This window comes from Chrysemys picta, chromosome 4 (genome assembly GCF_011386835.1).
Source record: "Chrysemys picta bellii isolate R12L10 chromosome 4, ASM1138683v2, whole genome shotgun sequence".
In the NCBI taxonomy this organism is placed as follows: domain Eukaryota; kingdom Metazoa; phylum Chordata; order Testudines; family Emydidae; genus Chrysemys; species Chrysemys picta.
In genome coordinates this window covers 17,831,209-17,849,538 of record NC_088794.1, presented here as the reverse complement: position 1 = coordinate 17,849,538, position 18,330 = coordinate 17,831,209, and the positions used below count along the sequence as shown (strand labels likewise).

The following is an 18,330-nucleotide window of genomic DNA, read 5'->3' as shown; positions in this document are numbered from 1 at the left end:
CTTTGGTTTAGCGTTTTGTTTTAATGGAGGTATAAAATTAAGACAAATTTAGGAAGCTGTACTCGATAGTCGATATGTGATTCTAAGCGTGTGTTTGTTCTGGGAATTCTTACTTTAACAGTAGGAAGCAGGGTCATAGTTAATAGTTTACGCATTCATGAACAGATCTGTTGCTCCCACCCACAATCTCCATATTACCTAAGGCAGATTATAATCAAGGTGGATTCTACACAAAATTTATTGTAATACAGCAATCAGTGTTTAGAACCCTGCTGAAAACCAAAATATCCGGCCAACCTCAATTCAAATAGTTACCCAGAAGAAAACTGGAGGGGTCGTACTCAAGCCCCAAGGCACACCCACTAACACTCATGGCAGGAAGAAATGATTTGCTGTGTCTGTCAGTGATATAAAACTTCCACTGAAAACCAGCCTCTTCAAAAATGTGAAGGAAATGCTGACTTTCTATAGCTAGCAAAATGTTCATTGTAAATGAATCTGCAGAATTGTTTTTGCTCTGATTTAACACTGGTGGTGGTGGTGGTGTTTCACAGAAATTAGATGTCCATTTCCAAACATTCGCAATGGAAGAGCAATACCTGGAAAAGCAACCTATGAGTATGAGGACAAGATTCGCATTGAATGTAATCCCGGCGTCGCCCTCAAAGACAATTATGGATCGATTAAGTGCGAACGTAATGGTGCATGGCATCCGCCGTTACCAATTTGCGAACCAGGTATGTATAAATGATAAAGAACTGTGATGTGGTGACCTGCTATCCCTGACCTACTCCCAAACAATGTAATTGCTGCATAGTTATATATTTATATTATGGTAGCACATGGAGGCCCCAGTGGGGAAAGCGGGGCTCTCGCTTCGCTTCCACCCCCACCTCCTCCCTTCTAGCTTCCCCTCTTCTGCCTCTAGCACCCTGAACCTCTTCTCCCCCTTCAGTCCTCTCCTGAAAGGTCCTGAGGATCCCATGTCCTTCTTAGAACACTGACCCTGGTTTCCTGGCCAAATTCCAGCTCTGCCATTGCACTCTGCCTCCCTCTGTTTCTCCTGCAGTTTCAAAAGGATGTGGTGTTTTTCTTCATTGCACAAAGTCCTCGAGCACATGCTTAACTCTAAGCAGGGGCGTAGTGTTGATTTCAGTGGAGCCACTTCCATGCTTAACATTAAGCACGTGTTCAAGTGCTTTGCTGAATTGGGACCTCGGAGAAGTAGCTGCATTTCTCTGGTGGATGAAATAGCTCTGGGCGTAACAGGTTGAACAGTGTGATAGAAATGCAGGGTCATTACAGTGACTGACAGGCAGGCCAAATGCTACTGGCACCGAGACATTTCACAAACGTGCTTTCTGCTCCCTTTCTCTACCGTTCTTCCATCATGAGGCGAGGACACACCAAAGGAGTCAATGTATGTTGTTAACAGCACAGACGGAACAAAGTTGGTGAATGGCACTGCATGAGCTTACTAAACTGACACCAACAACACCCCACTTTGGTTCATTCCAGGGTATGTGGCCAGTGGGGTGTCAGCAGATCTCTGGTAAAAGAGGAGAAAAGGAACTGGTGAAGGCTGGGGTCTGCAGGGGGCAGGCTGAGTTTCCTCTGAAGAAATCTGCAGGGAGAGTAGATGTATGAGTGACCATGACAGATCCCTTATTTTGAGTTGTTAAGTACACACAGCACTCTGTAAACACACAGAAAACAAGATCCCTGTGCTTGTAGCTGGACTGGCTTTGTGACCCCCTGACTCCATCCGGTTCAAAAAGTGGTTGGAGGGTATCACTATTTTCCTTCCACCCAAAGAAGGCATCACCCCACACTGCTATTAGTCAGCTCCAATTTCACACACACACTTTTTTTCTTGGTGTCCATCCATTACCCTTCTTTGAATTTTTTTAGCTCTTTAAATCAATCTGACTGAATCTCACATTACAGGTTCATCTCTATTTTAAGGGGCTGTTACAGTTTGCAAACCAGTTTGTATAAATGATGAAGAACTGATACAGTGACCTTCCAGTCCTGATTTTTGAAAGGAACATCTAACACTCAGCGTGTAATTGCTGTGTACTTGTATATTTATATTATGGTAGCACACAGAGGACTCAGTCAGGATCCAAGGTCCCATTGTGCTGGGTGTGAAACCTTGGGGGAAGTGTTTCTTCCGCTCTACTCCATGCTGATTAGGTCTAAACTGGAGTATTGTGTCCAGTTCTGGGCGCCGCATTTTAGGAAAGACTAATTGGAGAAAGTCCAGATAAGAGCAACAAAATAGATTAAAGGTCTAGAAAACATGACTTATGCGGGAAGATTGATATAATTGGGTTTGTTTAGTCTGGAGAAGACGACTGAGGGTGGACATAACAGTTTTCAAGTACATAAAAAATTGTTGTAAGGAGGAGCTAGAAAAAATGTTCTCGTTAACTTCTGAGGATAGGACAAGAAGCAATGGGCTTAAATTGCAGCAAGGGCGGTTTAGGTTGGACATGACATTAGGAAAAACTTCCTAACTGTCAGGGTGGTTAAGCACCGGAATAAATTGATTAGAGAAGGTGTGAAATCTCTATTGGAGATTTGTAAGAGCAGTTTAGGCAAACACCTGCCAGGGATTGTCAAGAGAATACTTAGTCCTGCCAAGAGTGCAGGGGACTGGACTAGATGACCTCTCGAGGTCCCTTCCAGTCCTACAATTCTATGATTCTATGTGGGGTACATTCTCCCCTACCTAAATGACTGATGTCCTGGCAGTGTGATATGTATGACGGGCAATTTTGTCTTCTCTGTGTGTATCGGCATACTCAAGTAGTACCAAAAGGTACACGTAATAAGCGAGTATTGCCTTTGGGCCTTTATTCCCTAATGGCAGTAGCAAAATTAAGAATATGGTCCGCAGATTGGCTTCTAGTTTTACTTCTTCAGCTCGGCACCTCTATAGAACTTCTCACAGATGTTGTTGATAGAATTAGGCAAATTCACCCCAGCTGCAGTGCAGAGCTCTTCTGGTGAATTTCCTGGTGTTTGTGCTTCTTCACTTTGATCTTCATGGAATGAAGTATTCTCCTGATACAGGATTTAGTTTGATTGTAGAATGCAATCATATGAAGATTCACCTCCTTCTTCAATTTGTATGCTTGAATTAGCTACTTTTTAATCAAATTTTCCAGATTACTGGAGTATTACCAATTCTACCTCCATAGCTTTGGAAGCAGAAATGAATCCACAAGGACAAAATATGTTTTGGTGCAGGGTTGGATGGAACCTTCTCCCAACTCTACCTGTACCATGTACATATGTAATTCACTTTCCAATTGCTGTGGTACCATATGGACTGACTCCCACCTATCTGCAATTTTCTCATTTACTATGGAACTAAAATTGTGTAATACATCTCTTGTCTCCCACTTCTACAATAGACATGATTACTTTGGCATACTATCACTGCTTGTTTGCCAACTGATGTTTCTGTTTTCTTAGTAGCAGACTTTGCTATGCATATAATTTAGCATCTCAGGTCCTTCACTTGCTGCTGATAGGTTACCACAGCTTGCCTTTGCTGTTGGATTTCAAACTACAAATCAGTTGATAGCAAAGGATGCCTGCCAAACATAGAAAGTATGGGGTCTCTCCCATTGCATCATTCTTAGCACAATTACATACCAATCCTTTAACTAGCAACTATTCCTCTAGAACAGGAGTACTTGTGGCACCTTAGAGACTAACAAATTTATTAGAGCATAAGCTTTCGTGGGCTACAGCCCACTTCTTCGGATGCATATAGAGTGGAACATATATTGAGGAGATATCTATACACACATACAGAGAGCATAAACAGGTGGGAGTTGTCTTACCAACTCTGAGAGGCCAATTAAGTAAGAGAAAAAAAACTTTTGAAGTGATAATCAAGATAGCCCAGTACAGACAGTTTGATAAGAAGTGTGAGAATACTTACAAGGGGAAATAGATTCAATGTTTGTAATGGCTCAGCCATTCCCAGTCCTTATTCAATCCTGAGTTGATCGTATCTAGTTTGCATATCAATTCCAGCTCAGCAGTCTCTCGTTGGAGTCTGTTTTTGAAGTTTTTCTGTTGTAATATAGCCACCCGCAGGTCTGTCATTGAATGACCAGACAGGTTAAAGTGTTCTCCCACTGGTTTTTGAGTATTATGATTCCTGATGTCAGATTTGTGTCCATTAATTCTTTTGCGTAGAGACTGTCCGGTTTGGCCAATGTACATGGCAGAGGGGCATTGCTGGCACATGATGGCATATATAACATTGGTAGATGTGCAGGTGAACGAGCCCCTGATGGTATGGCTGATGTGATTAGGTCCTATGATGATGTCACTTGAATAGATATGTGGACAGAGTTGGCATCGGGCTTTGTTACAAGGATAGGTTCCTGGGTTAGTGGTTTTGTTCAGTGATGTGTGGTTGCTGGTGAGTATTTGCTTTAAGTTGGGGGGTTGTCTGTAAGCAAGGACAGGTCTGTCTCCCAAGATCCGTGAGAGTAAAGGATCATCTTTCAGGATAGGTTGTAGATCTCTGACGATGCGCTGGAGAGGTTTTAGTTGGGGGCTGAAGGTGACAGCTAGTGGTGTTCTGTTATTTTCTTTGTTGGGCCTGTCTTGTAGGAGGTGACTTCTGGGTACTCGTCTGGCTCTGTCAATCTGTTTTTTTTTCACTTCAGCAGGTGGGTATTGTAGTTTTAAGAATGCTTGATAGAGATCTTGTAGGTGCTTGTCTCTATCTGAGGGATTGGAGCAAATGCGGTTCTATCTTAGAGCTTGGCTGTAGACAATGGATCGTGTGGTGTGTCCTGGATGGAAGCTGGAGGCATGTAGGTAAGTGTAGCGGTCAGTAGGTTTCCAGTATAGGGTGGTATTCCTCTAGAGTAGCTGTTTGTCAGCAACTGATTTATTAAACTGTATTTGGAGAATTTTCACAGTCTCCCAGTACTTTATATCTATTTTTCATTAGCTAGCATTTAAAGAATGCTGTTTATTGTAGTTAGTGCTTGGACTATATGTCCATACAAATAAATGCCTTTTGCAGTTCAGATTTCTTGAAGATAAATATGCTCCATACCTTTAAGGATGAGGCCTGAGTTAAAAAGGCTTCTGCAGAAAGATGGCCCTGGATTAAGGGAGCTCTGATGTGAGAAGGCATCCACAATGCCCTGTTCCCCCAGTGGTCCAGAGACCAGACAACATTGCCCCAAGTGTAGATGGTGCTGGGTGAGGCAAAGGGTGGCTGAAATGCCCAGAGGATACAATGATTCTGTGCCTCCCTTAGCAACCAGCTTCACAGTGACCATTATAAAGATCCTGTCACAGATTAAAGTTGCCATCCCCCAATGCAACCATTGAGTGGGCGCAGTGGTACAAATACTTCTGGCATCTGTGTCAGTGTTGGGTCAGCTCTCAAAACACTGAGCACATGAAGAGAATTTTAAGCATCCATGAACTTTCAAAAAGCCAGAGATTAGAGAGACCGGGGGGGGGGGGGGGTGTGAGGTAATATCTGTTGTTGGAGTTATTAGGCCTTCAGCTCTGAAAATGCTTGAGTAACTATTTTAACGGGTAGCACTGGGACTGCTTTACATGTCACTCTGGCTACCTTTGGAAATGTGACAATCCCAGAACAGTGTTGGAAGACTAAAACTAACCACTATGAAAAACTATATAGCCTTCTAGAACCAGCTCTGTCCCCTTCTTTCACCCTAAACAGTCGTCCTCCTCACTAGTTCAAGAGGGATGGACATATGGGGAAAGGATGGTTCATTATACTGGGAGCGTGGTGTGGTGGGAAAGTTCAGTAGCTAGTGGGGATTGGTGAGGAACTCTGGGGACTCCAGAAGGGTTTCATAACTTGGAGGAGGCTTGGCATGTTCGTTCAGGGGGTTCTGGCAGAACTCAGTGGCTATAGAAGGGGTTCAGATCTGGAATTTGGTGGTGCAGATGTAGCAGGGCCAGTTTAATGACTCAGGGAGCCATGCAGGGGGACCCTACTGTTGAATTTGATGGGAGCTGCAGGCCTTCAGTACTTCTCAGGGTCTGGCTCTAATTCTCAATAATTCAATGCAGTTGACTCAGTGCAATTATTCAGGGTATGTCTACACTACGGGATTAATCCGAATTTATATAATTCGAATCTGGAAAACAGGTTGTATAAAGTCAAAATGTATGCGGCCACACTAAGCATATTAATTCGGCGGTGTGCGTCCAAGTACTGGGGCTAGCGTCGATTTCTGCAGCGTTGCACTGTGGGTAGCTATCCCATAGCTATCCCATAGTTCCCGCAGTCTCCCGCGCCCATTGGAATTCTGGGTTGAGATCCCAGTGCCTGATGGGACAAAAAACATCGTCGCAGGTGGTTCTGGGTACAGCCTCACCTCCCTCCCTCCCTCCCTCCCTGCATGAAAGCAACGGATGGCAGACAACCATTTCGCGACTTTTTTCCTGGGTGGGTGAACACTGCAGACTCCATACCACGGCAAGCATGGAGCCCACTCAGCTCAAGACAGCAGTCATGAACATTGTAAACACCTCACGCGTTCTCGTGGAGTTTATGCTGAGCCAGGACCAGAAAAACGAGGCGAGGAGGCAGCGGCGGCGGCAGCGCAGCGACAAGCATGATGAGGACATGGACACGGATACAGAATTCTGTGAAACCGCGGGCCCCGGTGCTTTGGAGATCATGTTGTTAATGGGGCAGATTCTATCCATGGAACGCCGATTCTGGGCAAGGGAAACAAGCACAGACTGGTGGGACCGCATAGTGTTGCAGGTGTGGGATGATTCCCAGTGGCTGCGGAACTTTCGCATGCGTAAGGGCACTTTCATGGAACTTTGTGACTTGCTGTCCCCTGCCCTGAAATGCCAGAATACCAAGATGAGAGCAGCCCTCACAGTTGAGAAGCGCGTGGCGATAGCCCTGTGGAAGCTTGCAACGCCAGACAGCTACCGGTCAGTCGGGAATCAATTTGGAGTGGGCAAATCTACTGTGGGGGCTGCTGTGATGTAAGTAGCCAAAACAATCACTCAGGTGCTGCTACGAAAGTTAGTGACTCTGGGAAATGTGCAGGCCATAGTGGATGGTTTTGCTGCAATGGGATTCCCTAACTGTGGTGGGGCGATAGACGGAACCCATATCCCTATCTTGGCACCGGAGCACCAAGCCACCGAGTACATAAACCGCAAGGGGTACTTTTCAATGGTGCTGCAAGCACTTGTGGATCACAAGGGACGTTTCACCAACATCAACGCGGGCTGGGCGGGAAGGGTTCATGACGCTCGCGTCTTCAGGAACACTACTCTGTTTAAAGGGCTGCAGCAAGGGACTTACTTTCCGGACCAGAAGATAACCGTTGGGGATGTTGAAATGCCAATAGTTATTCTTGGGGACCCAGCCTACCCCTTAATGCCATGGCTCATGAAGCCATACACAGGCAGCCTGGACAGGAGTCAGGAGCTGTTTAACTACAGGCTAAGCAAGTGCAGAATGGTAGTAGAATGTGCATTTGGCCGTTTAAAAGGTCGCTGGCGATCATTATTGACTCGCTCTGACCTCAGCCAAAGAAATCTCCCCATTGTTATTTCTGCTTGCTGCGTGCTCCACAATCTCTGTGAAAGTAAGGGGGAGACCTTTATGGCGGGGTGGGAGGCTGAGGCAAATCGCCTGGCTGCTGATTACGCGCAGCCAGACACCAGGGCAATTAGAAGAGCACACCAGGAAGCACTGTGCATCAGAGAAGCTTTGAAAACCAGTTTCATGACTGGCCAGGCTACAGTGTGAAATATCTGTTTTGTTTCTCCATCATGAAAACCCGCCCCCTTTATTGACTCATTTTCTGTAAGGAACCCACCCTCCCCCTTCCCCCAGCTTTCTTTCAAACCAAATAAAGTCACTATCATTTAAAAATCATTTATTCTTTATTAATAGATTAGAAAAAGAGGGAGGGAACCCGGGTGGGATTTGGGAGGAGGATCGGTGGGAAGGAAAAGGCCACTAAAAAAAAGGTTAAAAAAATGACAGCCTTTTGCTTGGGCTGTCTACTGGGATGGAATGGGAAGGTGTACGGATCCTCCCCCCCTCCCCCGCGTTCTTACACGTCTGGGTGAGGAGGATACGGAACATGGGGAGGGGGGAACAGGGGCTGTAGCGGCAGTCTGTTTTCCTGCAGCCGTTCCTGAAGCTCCACCAGACGCCAAAGCATGTCTGTTTGCTCACGCAGCAGCCCCAGCGTTGCATCCTGCCTCCTCTGATCTTCCTGCCGCCACCTCTCATCTCGAGCGTCCCTCCTCTCCTCACGTTGGTCCCTCCTCTCCTCACGTTGGTCCCTCCTCTCCTCACGTTCACTAGCTTCTTTCCTATACTTTGCAACCGTTTCCTTCCACTCATTCAGATGAGCTCTGTCACTGCAGCTGGATTCCATAATTTCAGAAAACATCTCGTCTCGCGTTCTCTTCTTACAATGCCTTATCTGTGATAGCCTTCGGGATGGAGGAGGGAGGCTTGAGGAATTTGCAGTTGCTGTAGGGAGGGGAAAAAAGAGAGAATTGTTTTAAAAAGATACTTTTTGCAGAACAATGCTTATACTCTTTCACGGTGACCAACACTATTCACATTACATAGCACATGTGATTTCTGTGCAAGGTCGCATTTTGCCTCTTAATGCTGAGTGCCTGTGGCTTTGCTGCTAGAGATCACAGGTCTGGGCAACAGAATTCGGCTTGCATGCGGCCATGGTAAGCCATTGTCTTACAGCTTCTGCGCCCTCCTTTCCCATATACCAAGCATAGCCTGTAGAGTGCTGCGGTTTTTCTGTTAACATTCAGCAGCAGCAGAAAACAAACTAACCACCCCACCCCCACCTCCCGCCATGAATTCTCTGGGATGATCGCTGTACCCCTCCCCCCACCGCGTGGCTGGTAACAGGGAAGATCCCTGCTAGCCAAACACGAAAAGCTCAGGGCCAATTTCCCATCTGTGCTTGGCTAACTGCAGGGAAGGATTTATTTTCCGCCACAGGCAAACAGCCCAGTAGGAACGGCCACCTCTGTCCCCTTAATTAAGTTCCTGTATTTCAACCAGGTTACCATGAGTGATATCACTCTCCTGAGGATTACACAACAAGATAAAGAACGGATGTTGCTTGAATGCCAACAAACACCGGGACCATATGCTGCCAGGCTTTGTCAGGCAATGATACCAGATTACTTGCTGCAAGCATGGCGTGGTCAAGTGTCCTACCATGGAGGACGGAATAAGGATGCACTGCCCAGAAACCTTGTGGCAAGGCTTTTGGAGTACCTCCAGGAGAGCTTCAGGGAGATGTCCCTGGAGGATTTCCGCTCCATCCCCAGACACGTTAACAGACTTTTCCAGTAGCTGAACTGACCGTGAATGCATCCCAAGTCCTCAGGGCAAAGTAATCATTAAAAACTGTTTGCTTTTAAAACAAGTTTTGTATTTTAAAAGGTCAACTCACCTGAGGTCCCTTCCATGGGGTCAGGGTCTTGGGTACTGGCTTGGGAGGGTTGGGAGGGTACTTCAGTCAGGGTGAGAAAAAGATCCTGGCTGTTGGGGAGAACGGAGTGCTGTGTGCTCTCTGCAAGCTCATCCTCCTCCTCCTCCTCCTCCTCTCCCCCATCGGCAGAATCCTCAGGTGTAGCTGATGAGACTATCCCCGATCCGGAATCCACGATCACAGGTGGGGTAGTGGTGGCAGCCCCCCCTAGAATTGCATGCAGCTCGGCGTAGAAGCGGCATGTCCGCGGCTCTGACCTGGAGCGACCGTTTGCCTCCTTTGTTTTTTGATAGGCTTGTCTGAGCTCCTTGACTTTCACGCGGCACTGATCTGAGCCCCTATTGTGGCCTCTCTCCATCATGCCCTTGGAGATTTTTTCAAAAGTTTTGGCATTTCGTCTTTTAGAACGAAGTTCTGCAAGCACTGAATCCTCTCCCCATACAGTGATCAGATCCAGTACCTCCCGTACGGTCCATGCTGGTGCTCTTTTTCGATTATCAGCCTGCATGGTTAGCTGTGCTGATGAGCTATCTGTGGTCACCTGTGCTCTCCACGCTGGGCAAACAGGAAATGAAATTCAAATGTTCGTGGGGCTTTTCCTGTCTACCTGGCCAGTGCATCCGAGTTTAGATTGCTGTCCAGAGCGGTCACAATGATGCACTGTGGGATAGCTCCCGGAGGCCAATACCATCGAATTGCGGCCACACTATCCCTAATTCGACATGTTAAAATCGATTTTGGCACTACTCCGCTCGTCGGGGTGGAGTACAGAAATTGATTTAAAGGGCCCTTTACATCGAAATAAATAGCGTCGTTGTGTGGACGGTTGCAGGGTAAATTTGAATTAAAGCTGATAAATCCGAATTAAAGTCGTAGTGTAGACCAGGCCTTAGTGTTGTGAGCATATGAACAACAATCCATGGGGGCCCTACAGGTCAAAGAGCTCTTGTAAGAGTATTCTGCAGGTTGCTGTTTTTATCTTTGCTCTCACAATGAGATGGGTATGATGCTAATTCACAGCCAGAAACTAACACAGTGCTGGCAGATTGTCAGAGGTATTAGAGACTGGTGCCTCTCCAAGCACCTTTTTTTGGAAATGTAGTGTCACGAAACCCCATGGTATTTATGCTGCTTCCCTTCTTTTAGGAGATTTCCCGTTTTGTATCAATGCTGTATTTTCCCCTTTTATTCTAGCTTGTGAGCCACCTGCCCGTGTCTCTAATGGACGGGATGACCGTGGCAGGGAACCTGTTTTCCTTGTTGGCTCAAGTGTGAGCTACTTCTGTAACCGTGGTTGGTCACTTGTTGGCGTATCCTCCATTCGATGTATAGCTGGTGATGGGGAAACTCCGCGCTGGAATGCACCTGTCCCTGAGTGCAAAGGTGATTCAGTTCTTCATTCATTCACACTAGAATGACTGAGATTAGGATAGGGTGGAGGGCACATTGCAATGACCTGGGGGCTATTTAACATCTTAGCCCTTAAGTATTGAAAATATTTAGTCATGGGCCAACTCACTGCAGATTCCTCCTTTGCAGCAGACCAAACACTTCCAGCTGGGATGCCCACTGCCAGCGTCCTCTCTGTCCTGGCACTCGGACACATGATCTGCCCTGACCTATGCCCGAACTTATGCTTGATCATCCAATTTCCACCTTGCTGAATTTCTCCCTCAGACACACTCCACACCTGTCCCATCTCTTGATTTGTGGTTCCCAATCCAGCTATCCTGATGGTGGCACTTTTAATGTAGAATCCCTTCTGTGTGTGTGTGTGGTGTCAGTATGTTTGTCCTGGCTCAGCACCCTTGTAACATCCTGAACAATTCTCCCCCTTCTTCACAGGTACAGATGGGCAGTGGCGGTGGGATAGCGATTACACTGCAAGGGAGACGTTGTGGGATGGTTCAGCAGAGGGACCGAGGCACTTATTGGGGGACTCAGGGAGGGTTGGTAGGTTGCAGGAAGGTTGGGATGTTTGCCTCACTGATTCTGGAAGGACTAAGGTGATTTTCAAAAAGACAGATGAGGGATTAGAGAGAACGGGGGGTAAGGTAATATCTGTTATTGGAGTTATTAGTTACTCAAGCATTTTCAAAGCTTTAAGCCTATTTCAACGGGCAGCACTGGGACTGCTTTACACATCACTCTGGCTACAGTCGGAAATGTGTGACGAACCCAGAACAGTGTCAGAAGACTAAAGCTAACCACAATGAAAAATTACATAGCCTTCTAGAACCAGCTCTATCCCTTTCTTTCACCCTAAACAGTCCTCCTCCTCACTAGTTTGAGAGGGATGGACATATGGGGAAAGGATGGCTCATTATACTGGAAAGGTGGTGTGCGGGGAAAGTTCAGTAGCTAATGGGGATGGGTGAGGAACTCGGGGGACTCCAGGAGGGTTTCATAACTTGGAGAAGGCTTGACATGTTCGTTCAGGGGGTTCTGGCAGAACTCAGTGGCTATAGAAGGGGTTTAGATCTGCAATTTGGTGGTGCAGATGTAGCAGGGCTAGTTTAATGACTCAGGGAGCCATGCAGGGGGACCCTACTGTTGAAGTTGATGGGAGATGCAGGCCTTCATTACTTCTCAGGGTCTGGCTGTAATTCTCAGTAATTCAGTGTAGTTATTCAGTGTCATCAGCATGTGAACAACGATCCCTGGGGCCCCTACAGGTCAAAGAGACATTTTAAGAGTGTTCTGCATGTTGCTGTTTTTATCTTTGCTCTCCCAGTGCCGTAGAGGTATCATGCTAACTCACAGCCAGAAACTAACAAAGTGCTGTCAGATTGTCAGAGGTATTAGACACTGGTACCTCTCCAAGCACCTTTTTTTGGAAATGTAGTGTCAGGAAACCCCCCGGTATTTATGCTGCCTCCCTTCTCTTAGGAGATTTCCCGTTCTGTATAAATGCTGTATTTTCCCCTTTTATTCTAGCTTGTGAGCCACCTGCCCGTGTCTCTAATGGACGGGACGACCGTGGCTGGGAACCTGTTTTCCTTGTTGGCTCAAGTGTGACCTATGTATGTAACCGTGGTTGGTCACTTGTTGGAGTATCCTCCATTCGATGTATAGCTGGAGATGGGGGAACTCCACGCTGGGATGCACCTGTCCCTGAATGCAAAGGTGATTGATTTCTTCATCACACTAGAATGACTGAGATAGGAAAAGGGTGGAGGGCCCATTGCAATGACCTGGGGGCTATTTAACATCTTAGCCCTTAAATATTGAAAATATGTGGAGTCAATGGCCAACTCACTGCAGATTCCTCCTTTGCAGCAGACCAAACACTCCCAGCTGGGATGCCCACTGCCAGTGTCCTCTCTGCCCTGGTACTCGTACACATGATCTGCCCTGACCTATGCCCTAACTTATGGTGGTATCTAAACAAAGTCTTTGGCATCCTGTAGGATGAAAAGTATCAGAGGGTAGCTGTGTTAATCTGTATCCACAAAAATGAGGAGTCCGGTGGCATCTTAAAGACTAACAGATTTATTAGGGCATAAGCTTTCATGGGTAAAAAACCCACTTTTTCAGATGGGTCTTTTGAAGTAGAATTTTTCTTGAAATCACTTTCCATGAAAAATTTCAGGGTCACTTTTGTTTTGTTCTGGTTCAGGATGAAACTTATTTAAAAAGCACAATATATTTCACATGAAATTTTCATTTTCTGGCCAGCTCTAATTGAGAATATGCAACACCTTTCAGGATCATATGTCAGATACAGACTGTATGAGACAGACTCATTTAACAAGCTGGATAATGGCTCAGATCAAAAAGGACCAAGCATGCTTGTGAGGATAGGTCCTTGTCTTCTTCAGAGTAATCACATTCCCTCTGTTTCTGTTTTACAGGTGAAGCAAATCAATTCTCCTCTGTGCAACATGGTTCGTGAGAGTGTAAAGTTTGTCCACTGTGGTATGTCTGTGACAGAACTGAGACCCCTGCTGGAAGCAAAGAAACTGTATCTGGAGATTCAGAAACTTAAGCGGGACCTGGAAAAATACCAGGAATAGCTGAAATCTATGACCCATTACTGTGACAAACTGTCTCCTTTGGATACAGTTTGTATAATTACTTTGTACATATGATGATTGTTACTATTTGCAGAGAACTTGCTAGTACATCTAGTGATTGAGGAAGAGATTAGCCAGTACCTCAGGAATCAGATTTTTTTCATGCTGTGTGCCAGCAGTTGGTTTTTTTTCCTTTCCTTTCAATCTGACAAATGTAAGTCCCTACTTGATAAACTAGGGATTTCATCCTCTTATGTTTGTGGGGACTATAGTAAAAGGACTGAATTCAGACTCCTTTCAGTTCAGAAAGGGAAAGCAAGTTGAGAGAAACTAGATTAAAATGTACGGAAGGAAACCTTCAGACCTTATGCAGAATACACCAACAACCTTGAACTTTCCGAAATCATCCAACTGTTGCATATATTTAACCTTAATGCATTATAACCCAAACACATTTAAAGTAGTGAATGGCTATTTAACTGCCTGATTTCCATGAACCTTAAGGGCAACTCTGTTCACAAATCCTTCTGCCCCACTGAAAATGTAAAGGTTAAAAAAGCCAATTTCTGCCCTAACCTCTTATTAAAAAAGTTGGCAGTTTTTTCCTTCCCAAACTGAACACATCTATTTTTGGTTGACATCAGTGCTGATCTCATCTGTAGCATTTCTATATCCTCTCTCACACTCCCACGAATCAATGGTGAAAATTTAACTGTAGACAGCAATCCGCTAACCATTTCCCCCTTGCCCAATGAATGATAGGGGTGTCCTCTAACCTACACCTTTGTGATCAAGCAATTATTTCTGCCCTGCCGGGCTACAATAAAGTGCAACTGTAAAAACTGCCGATTGTCTTTTGTTTTTATAATTTTCTCCCTTTGTCTGTAAGACAGGAAGATGCCCAGCATGTTTAAAGCCTCCTTTTCCTGATGAATGAAGCACCAATATCTCCCACGGGCCAGTGAGCCGTCACACCAGGGACTCGAAGGGGCATGGGACAGCCCCTCCTCTCACACCTAGAGATGGTTAGAGTTGAAACTTATTTAGCCAGGTAGTTTAGGGGGCAGCTTGTTCTACTGCTGCCAGTGGTGCCTGTTCTGTGGAATTACAGGGGAAGGTCCGTATCCAGCGTGGTTCGGTTTGTGTTTGTTAGGCAGGGGGAGCTTTGAGTCAGATACATCCCCGGTGTAATGACATGAGCGGAGGTGGATGGAGTAACAGCAGGGATGAGTAGAAAGGATCCTTTGGTAACTAGACTGTCTCTTGTGTTTCAGAAATCATCACTGTTTGGGGTGCTGATCAGCACAGGGGGGCGTCGTGCTGTTGTATCAGAATAACTTTGTGATTGTCCCCAGAGTAAAAAAATAAGAATGCTGCATTTCCCTTCCATTGAGAAACCTTAGCTGTACGGTGCTCAGTGTTACGGTACTAACTGCAGCTGTATCCGGCTCTACCACTTGCCCTGTGTGCCATGAGCATTATGCTACAGTGGGGGCTGGGCAGCATGTGCACACTCTGCCCACCCCCTTCCTGGGCCCCTGCAGGTGCAGCGCACGGACTCCCACTTCCCCTTGCCTCATGTGCCTACGGGTGGCCATGCCTGGGGTCCGTGTTGCACAGTGCGCGGGCTGAGGAGCGGCTGCAGCCCTGCCTGGACTGCGCTGTCACCACCATTCTCTGGGAACTCACCTGGCACCATGACATCACTTCCCTCTGGCTGGACCCTGCGGCTCCTGGGGACCCTGGTACTCATGCTGCTGCCCGGGGGAGCTCTCAGTGAGTAGGAGGATGAGTCTCTCCCTTCAATCCCATCCCCACCTTCTCCCCTCTCCTGGCTTTCCCCTTCGCCCGCACACCGCACCCCTTGACTCTCCCTTTGCTTCCCTCTGGCAAGCTCCTGGTCACTGAAGATACCATGTCATTCTTACCGCTCTGATTCTGGTTTCCTCGCCAAATTCCAGCTCTGCCGTGCTAAGTTTCTCCTGCAGTTCCAAATGGAGGCGGTGCTTTTCTTTCCTTAAGGCCCCGTTCCACAAATTTCTTGAGCACATGCTTAACTTTAAGCACACAGGTTGTGTTGACTTCCATGGGGCAACTCCCATGTTACTAGTTGACCTCACACTGTAAATGCTTGGATGTGACAGGTTGAAAAGTACTGTTTGGCCTGAGCAGTTAGCCAGTATTGCCTGGGAGGGACGGGGGAGAAGCGGAGCAACGGCACACCTTGGGGAGCAGGCGGAGAGGAGATGAGCTAGGGCGGGAGGTTGCGGGGGCCCCCAGGAAGCAATGAGGGGGGGGAAATGCGATACGCCCGGGGGAGGAGGCGGGGCTGGGGATTTGGGGAAGGGGTTTAGAAGTGGAGGAGTTGGGGCAGGGCCGGGAGCAGAGGGGCACAAAAAAAGGGGGGGTGGGAATTTTTTTGCTTGGGGCGGCAAAAATCCTAGAGCCGGCCCTGCCTGTCAGCACACTACTGAAAAGCTCACACTCTCCGTTTTCTCTCAGACCAAATTGCCAGTGCATTTCTTGCCATCTCCTTGGCTTTCCTGCTCCTTCTTTGTCTGCTTCTGGCTGCCTGGGCAGGTTCTCTCTGCCTGTTCCCTGGGTGCTTCTGTTCACAGACATACAAGCACACAGCCTTCAAATGAAACGGACCAGCCTTGCGTGCAGCCTGTGTTTGGGCAGTGGCTCCTATAGTTTCATCCATCTAACTCTATAAAGGAGCTTAACTGTGTCTGATATTTATCCTGGATGGAGGGCAGCTGTGGTCATGCCCACCAGCTTCAGTGAGGGTCACCCAACCTCCTTCATAATAGTGTTATTGAAATGAAGGATCATTACCAGGATTAACAGGCCAGCCACTCACAAATTTGAACAATGTGGATGACAGGTCTGTGCCAGGTGTTGTTTGAATAGGGGGTTCTAACTTCTAATAGTGACCAGCATTTCCCTGGTGCCTGATCAGTGTGACTGTGACCGGAATAGGACCACTGCTAATGTAATTGCTACTGAGCACAACTGACTTGGTGAGAGACTCTCCATGTGGGATCTGCAGTCCGCAGTCTGCCCAGCCTGACTGACGCTAGGTGTACAAGTTGGCTCAGGAATAGGAGTGCTTCTGGCTTGCCTGAGGGGATGTGCACGGAACTGACACCCAGTGCAGTGGTGCAGCTAGTTTCATGTTTTGTTTCTCTAAAAAAAAGAGGAAATTGTCACGGCAGTATAAGCCTGAATCTCACTGAGCTGAGACAGCCCCATGATGCTGCTGATAAATGACTTGTCTTTGAAAACAGGGATTCCGGTTTAAACCATTCTATAGTTTGAAATTAACTTGTGGTTTGGACACTTGGTTACTCCTGTAGGCTGACCTCATTGCACACACCACTGGGCTTCTTCCGTTCCTCCATTCTCCACCACGAGATCCCTGTGAGCCACCCTCCCACCCCGCTCTGTTTCCCACGGGCAGCATTGAAAGCCCTGACGGCTGTAGTTTGCCCTCCCCTGTTTTAAATGGTACTGGGAGAACAGGCAGTGTTGACATGGCAGGTATTATGCTAGAAGGTGTTAATGGCTGAGATCAACCAGTTCTTTGATCTATTGACAATTACAAGATGCAAGAAGCTCTGTTTGTTTCCCATCCCTCTTCCGATTGTGCACATTCCACCAAAACCAATAGGCTTCTGCCTACTGATGCCTAGAACGCTCCCAGATATTTTGCAATTGATTGGATGTGGTGTTCAAAAGTTATGTTACCAACATGAAGAGCTCTGTGCAAGCTCTAAGCTTGTGTCTCTCACCAATCAAAGACATTCCCTCACCCACCTTGTCTCTTTCTAATATAATGGGACCATGATGACTACAACAACGCTGCATGTTACAAACAAACAGAAACACTGTCTGGTTTAGCGTAGGGCCTTGCATTTCCCTTTCTAATTCCAAACGCAGGCTAGAATCCTATAGTGACTGCCACCCATATTCCCATTTGTTTTTCTTGCATTTTCTATGCAGTTTCCTTGCAATGACTTGAGCTAAATTCTGGGCAATGGGATTGCATGGATCTGAGTGAGAGAGAGTAGAATATGGACCTCTGATTTTCCCCAGCTATGTCTCTCACCTCACATTCTCGTCAAGGAGATTTCACCTCAATAGGTTTTCCTGGCTAAGTATGTCCTTATATTCTTCATGTTTTACCCTTAGGTTATTGTGTTGATCCACCTGACATTCCCAATGCTGTTCGGAAGACTAATGTTGGCACATTGATTCCAGCCGGGATGGTGATTAAATATGGCTGCCGCCCAGGTTATGAGCTGATCGCTGGACTAAGGCAGGGGCGTGTTACTTGTCTTCAAAATTCGACATGGTCTTCAGCGCCGAACTTTTGTCAGAGTAAGTGTTTGGCTAAATTATCTTTGTTTTAATTGATCAAATTTAACACCAATAGGGAGATTGTGCTTCTAGTCAGCTTGTGTATGGTTCAAAGTGTAGAGATGGGGTGAGAGAGAAAAGGAGGGATAGTCAGGGTCTTCTCTCCCTGCTAACACTGGGGATTATGGTTAGCAATTTGAGGTGTGATCCTCACTCCCAAGTAAAAGGTCCAGAGTGACAGAACAGGTCTTTAAATGCCCCAGATCCGTCCAGAAGAGGACTCCACCCAAAGACAACAATAGGGCTGTCTTCCCAGGATCCTCTTGCAAGGCTTGAAGTAAGTGGTGTGCCAGTGGGAGGGGTGTGTTGGGGCATTTCACAGCACATAGCCCTGCAGAGATTCTGGGTAAAGC

The 18,330-nt window shown here is 46.7% G+C and overlaps 2 protein-coding genes across 9 annotated transcripts in view; both read left to right on the top strand.

The window, feature by feature from the left end:
• Positions 1 to 14,398, top strand: part of LOC103306410 (complement receptor type 1-like) — a 138,276-nt gene extending 123,878 nt beyond the window's left edge. For all 5 annotated transcript variants that reach the window (XM_065594547.1, XM_065594546.1, XM_065594545.1 and 2 more), the window contains 4 exons: positions 555 to 737; positions 10,734 to 10,922; positions 12,477 to 12,665; positions 13,394 to 14,398. In XM_065594547.1, the coding sequence (XP_065450619.1) occupies positions 555 to 737; positions 10,734 to 10,922; positions 12,477 to 12,665; positions 13,394 to 13,434 (602 nt within the window). In that variant the 3' untranslated portion in view covers positions 13,435 to 14,398. The remainder of the gene's footprint in view (positions 1 to 554; positions 738 to 10,733; positions 10,923 to 12,476; positions 12,666 to 13,393) is intronic.
• Positions 1 to 18,330, top strand: part of LOC103306413 (complement decay-accelerating factor-like) — a 96,955-nt gene that overhangs the window by 61,760 nt on the left and 16,865 nt on the right. The gene's annotated exons all lie outside the window — the stretch shown is intronic.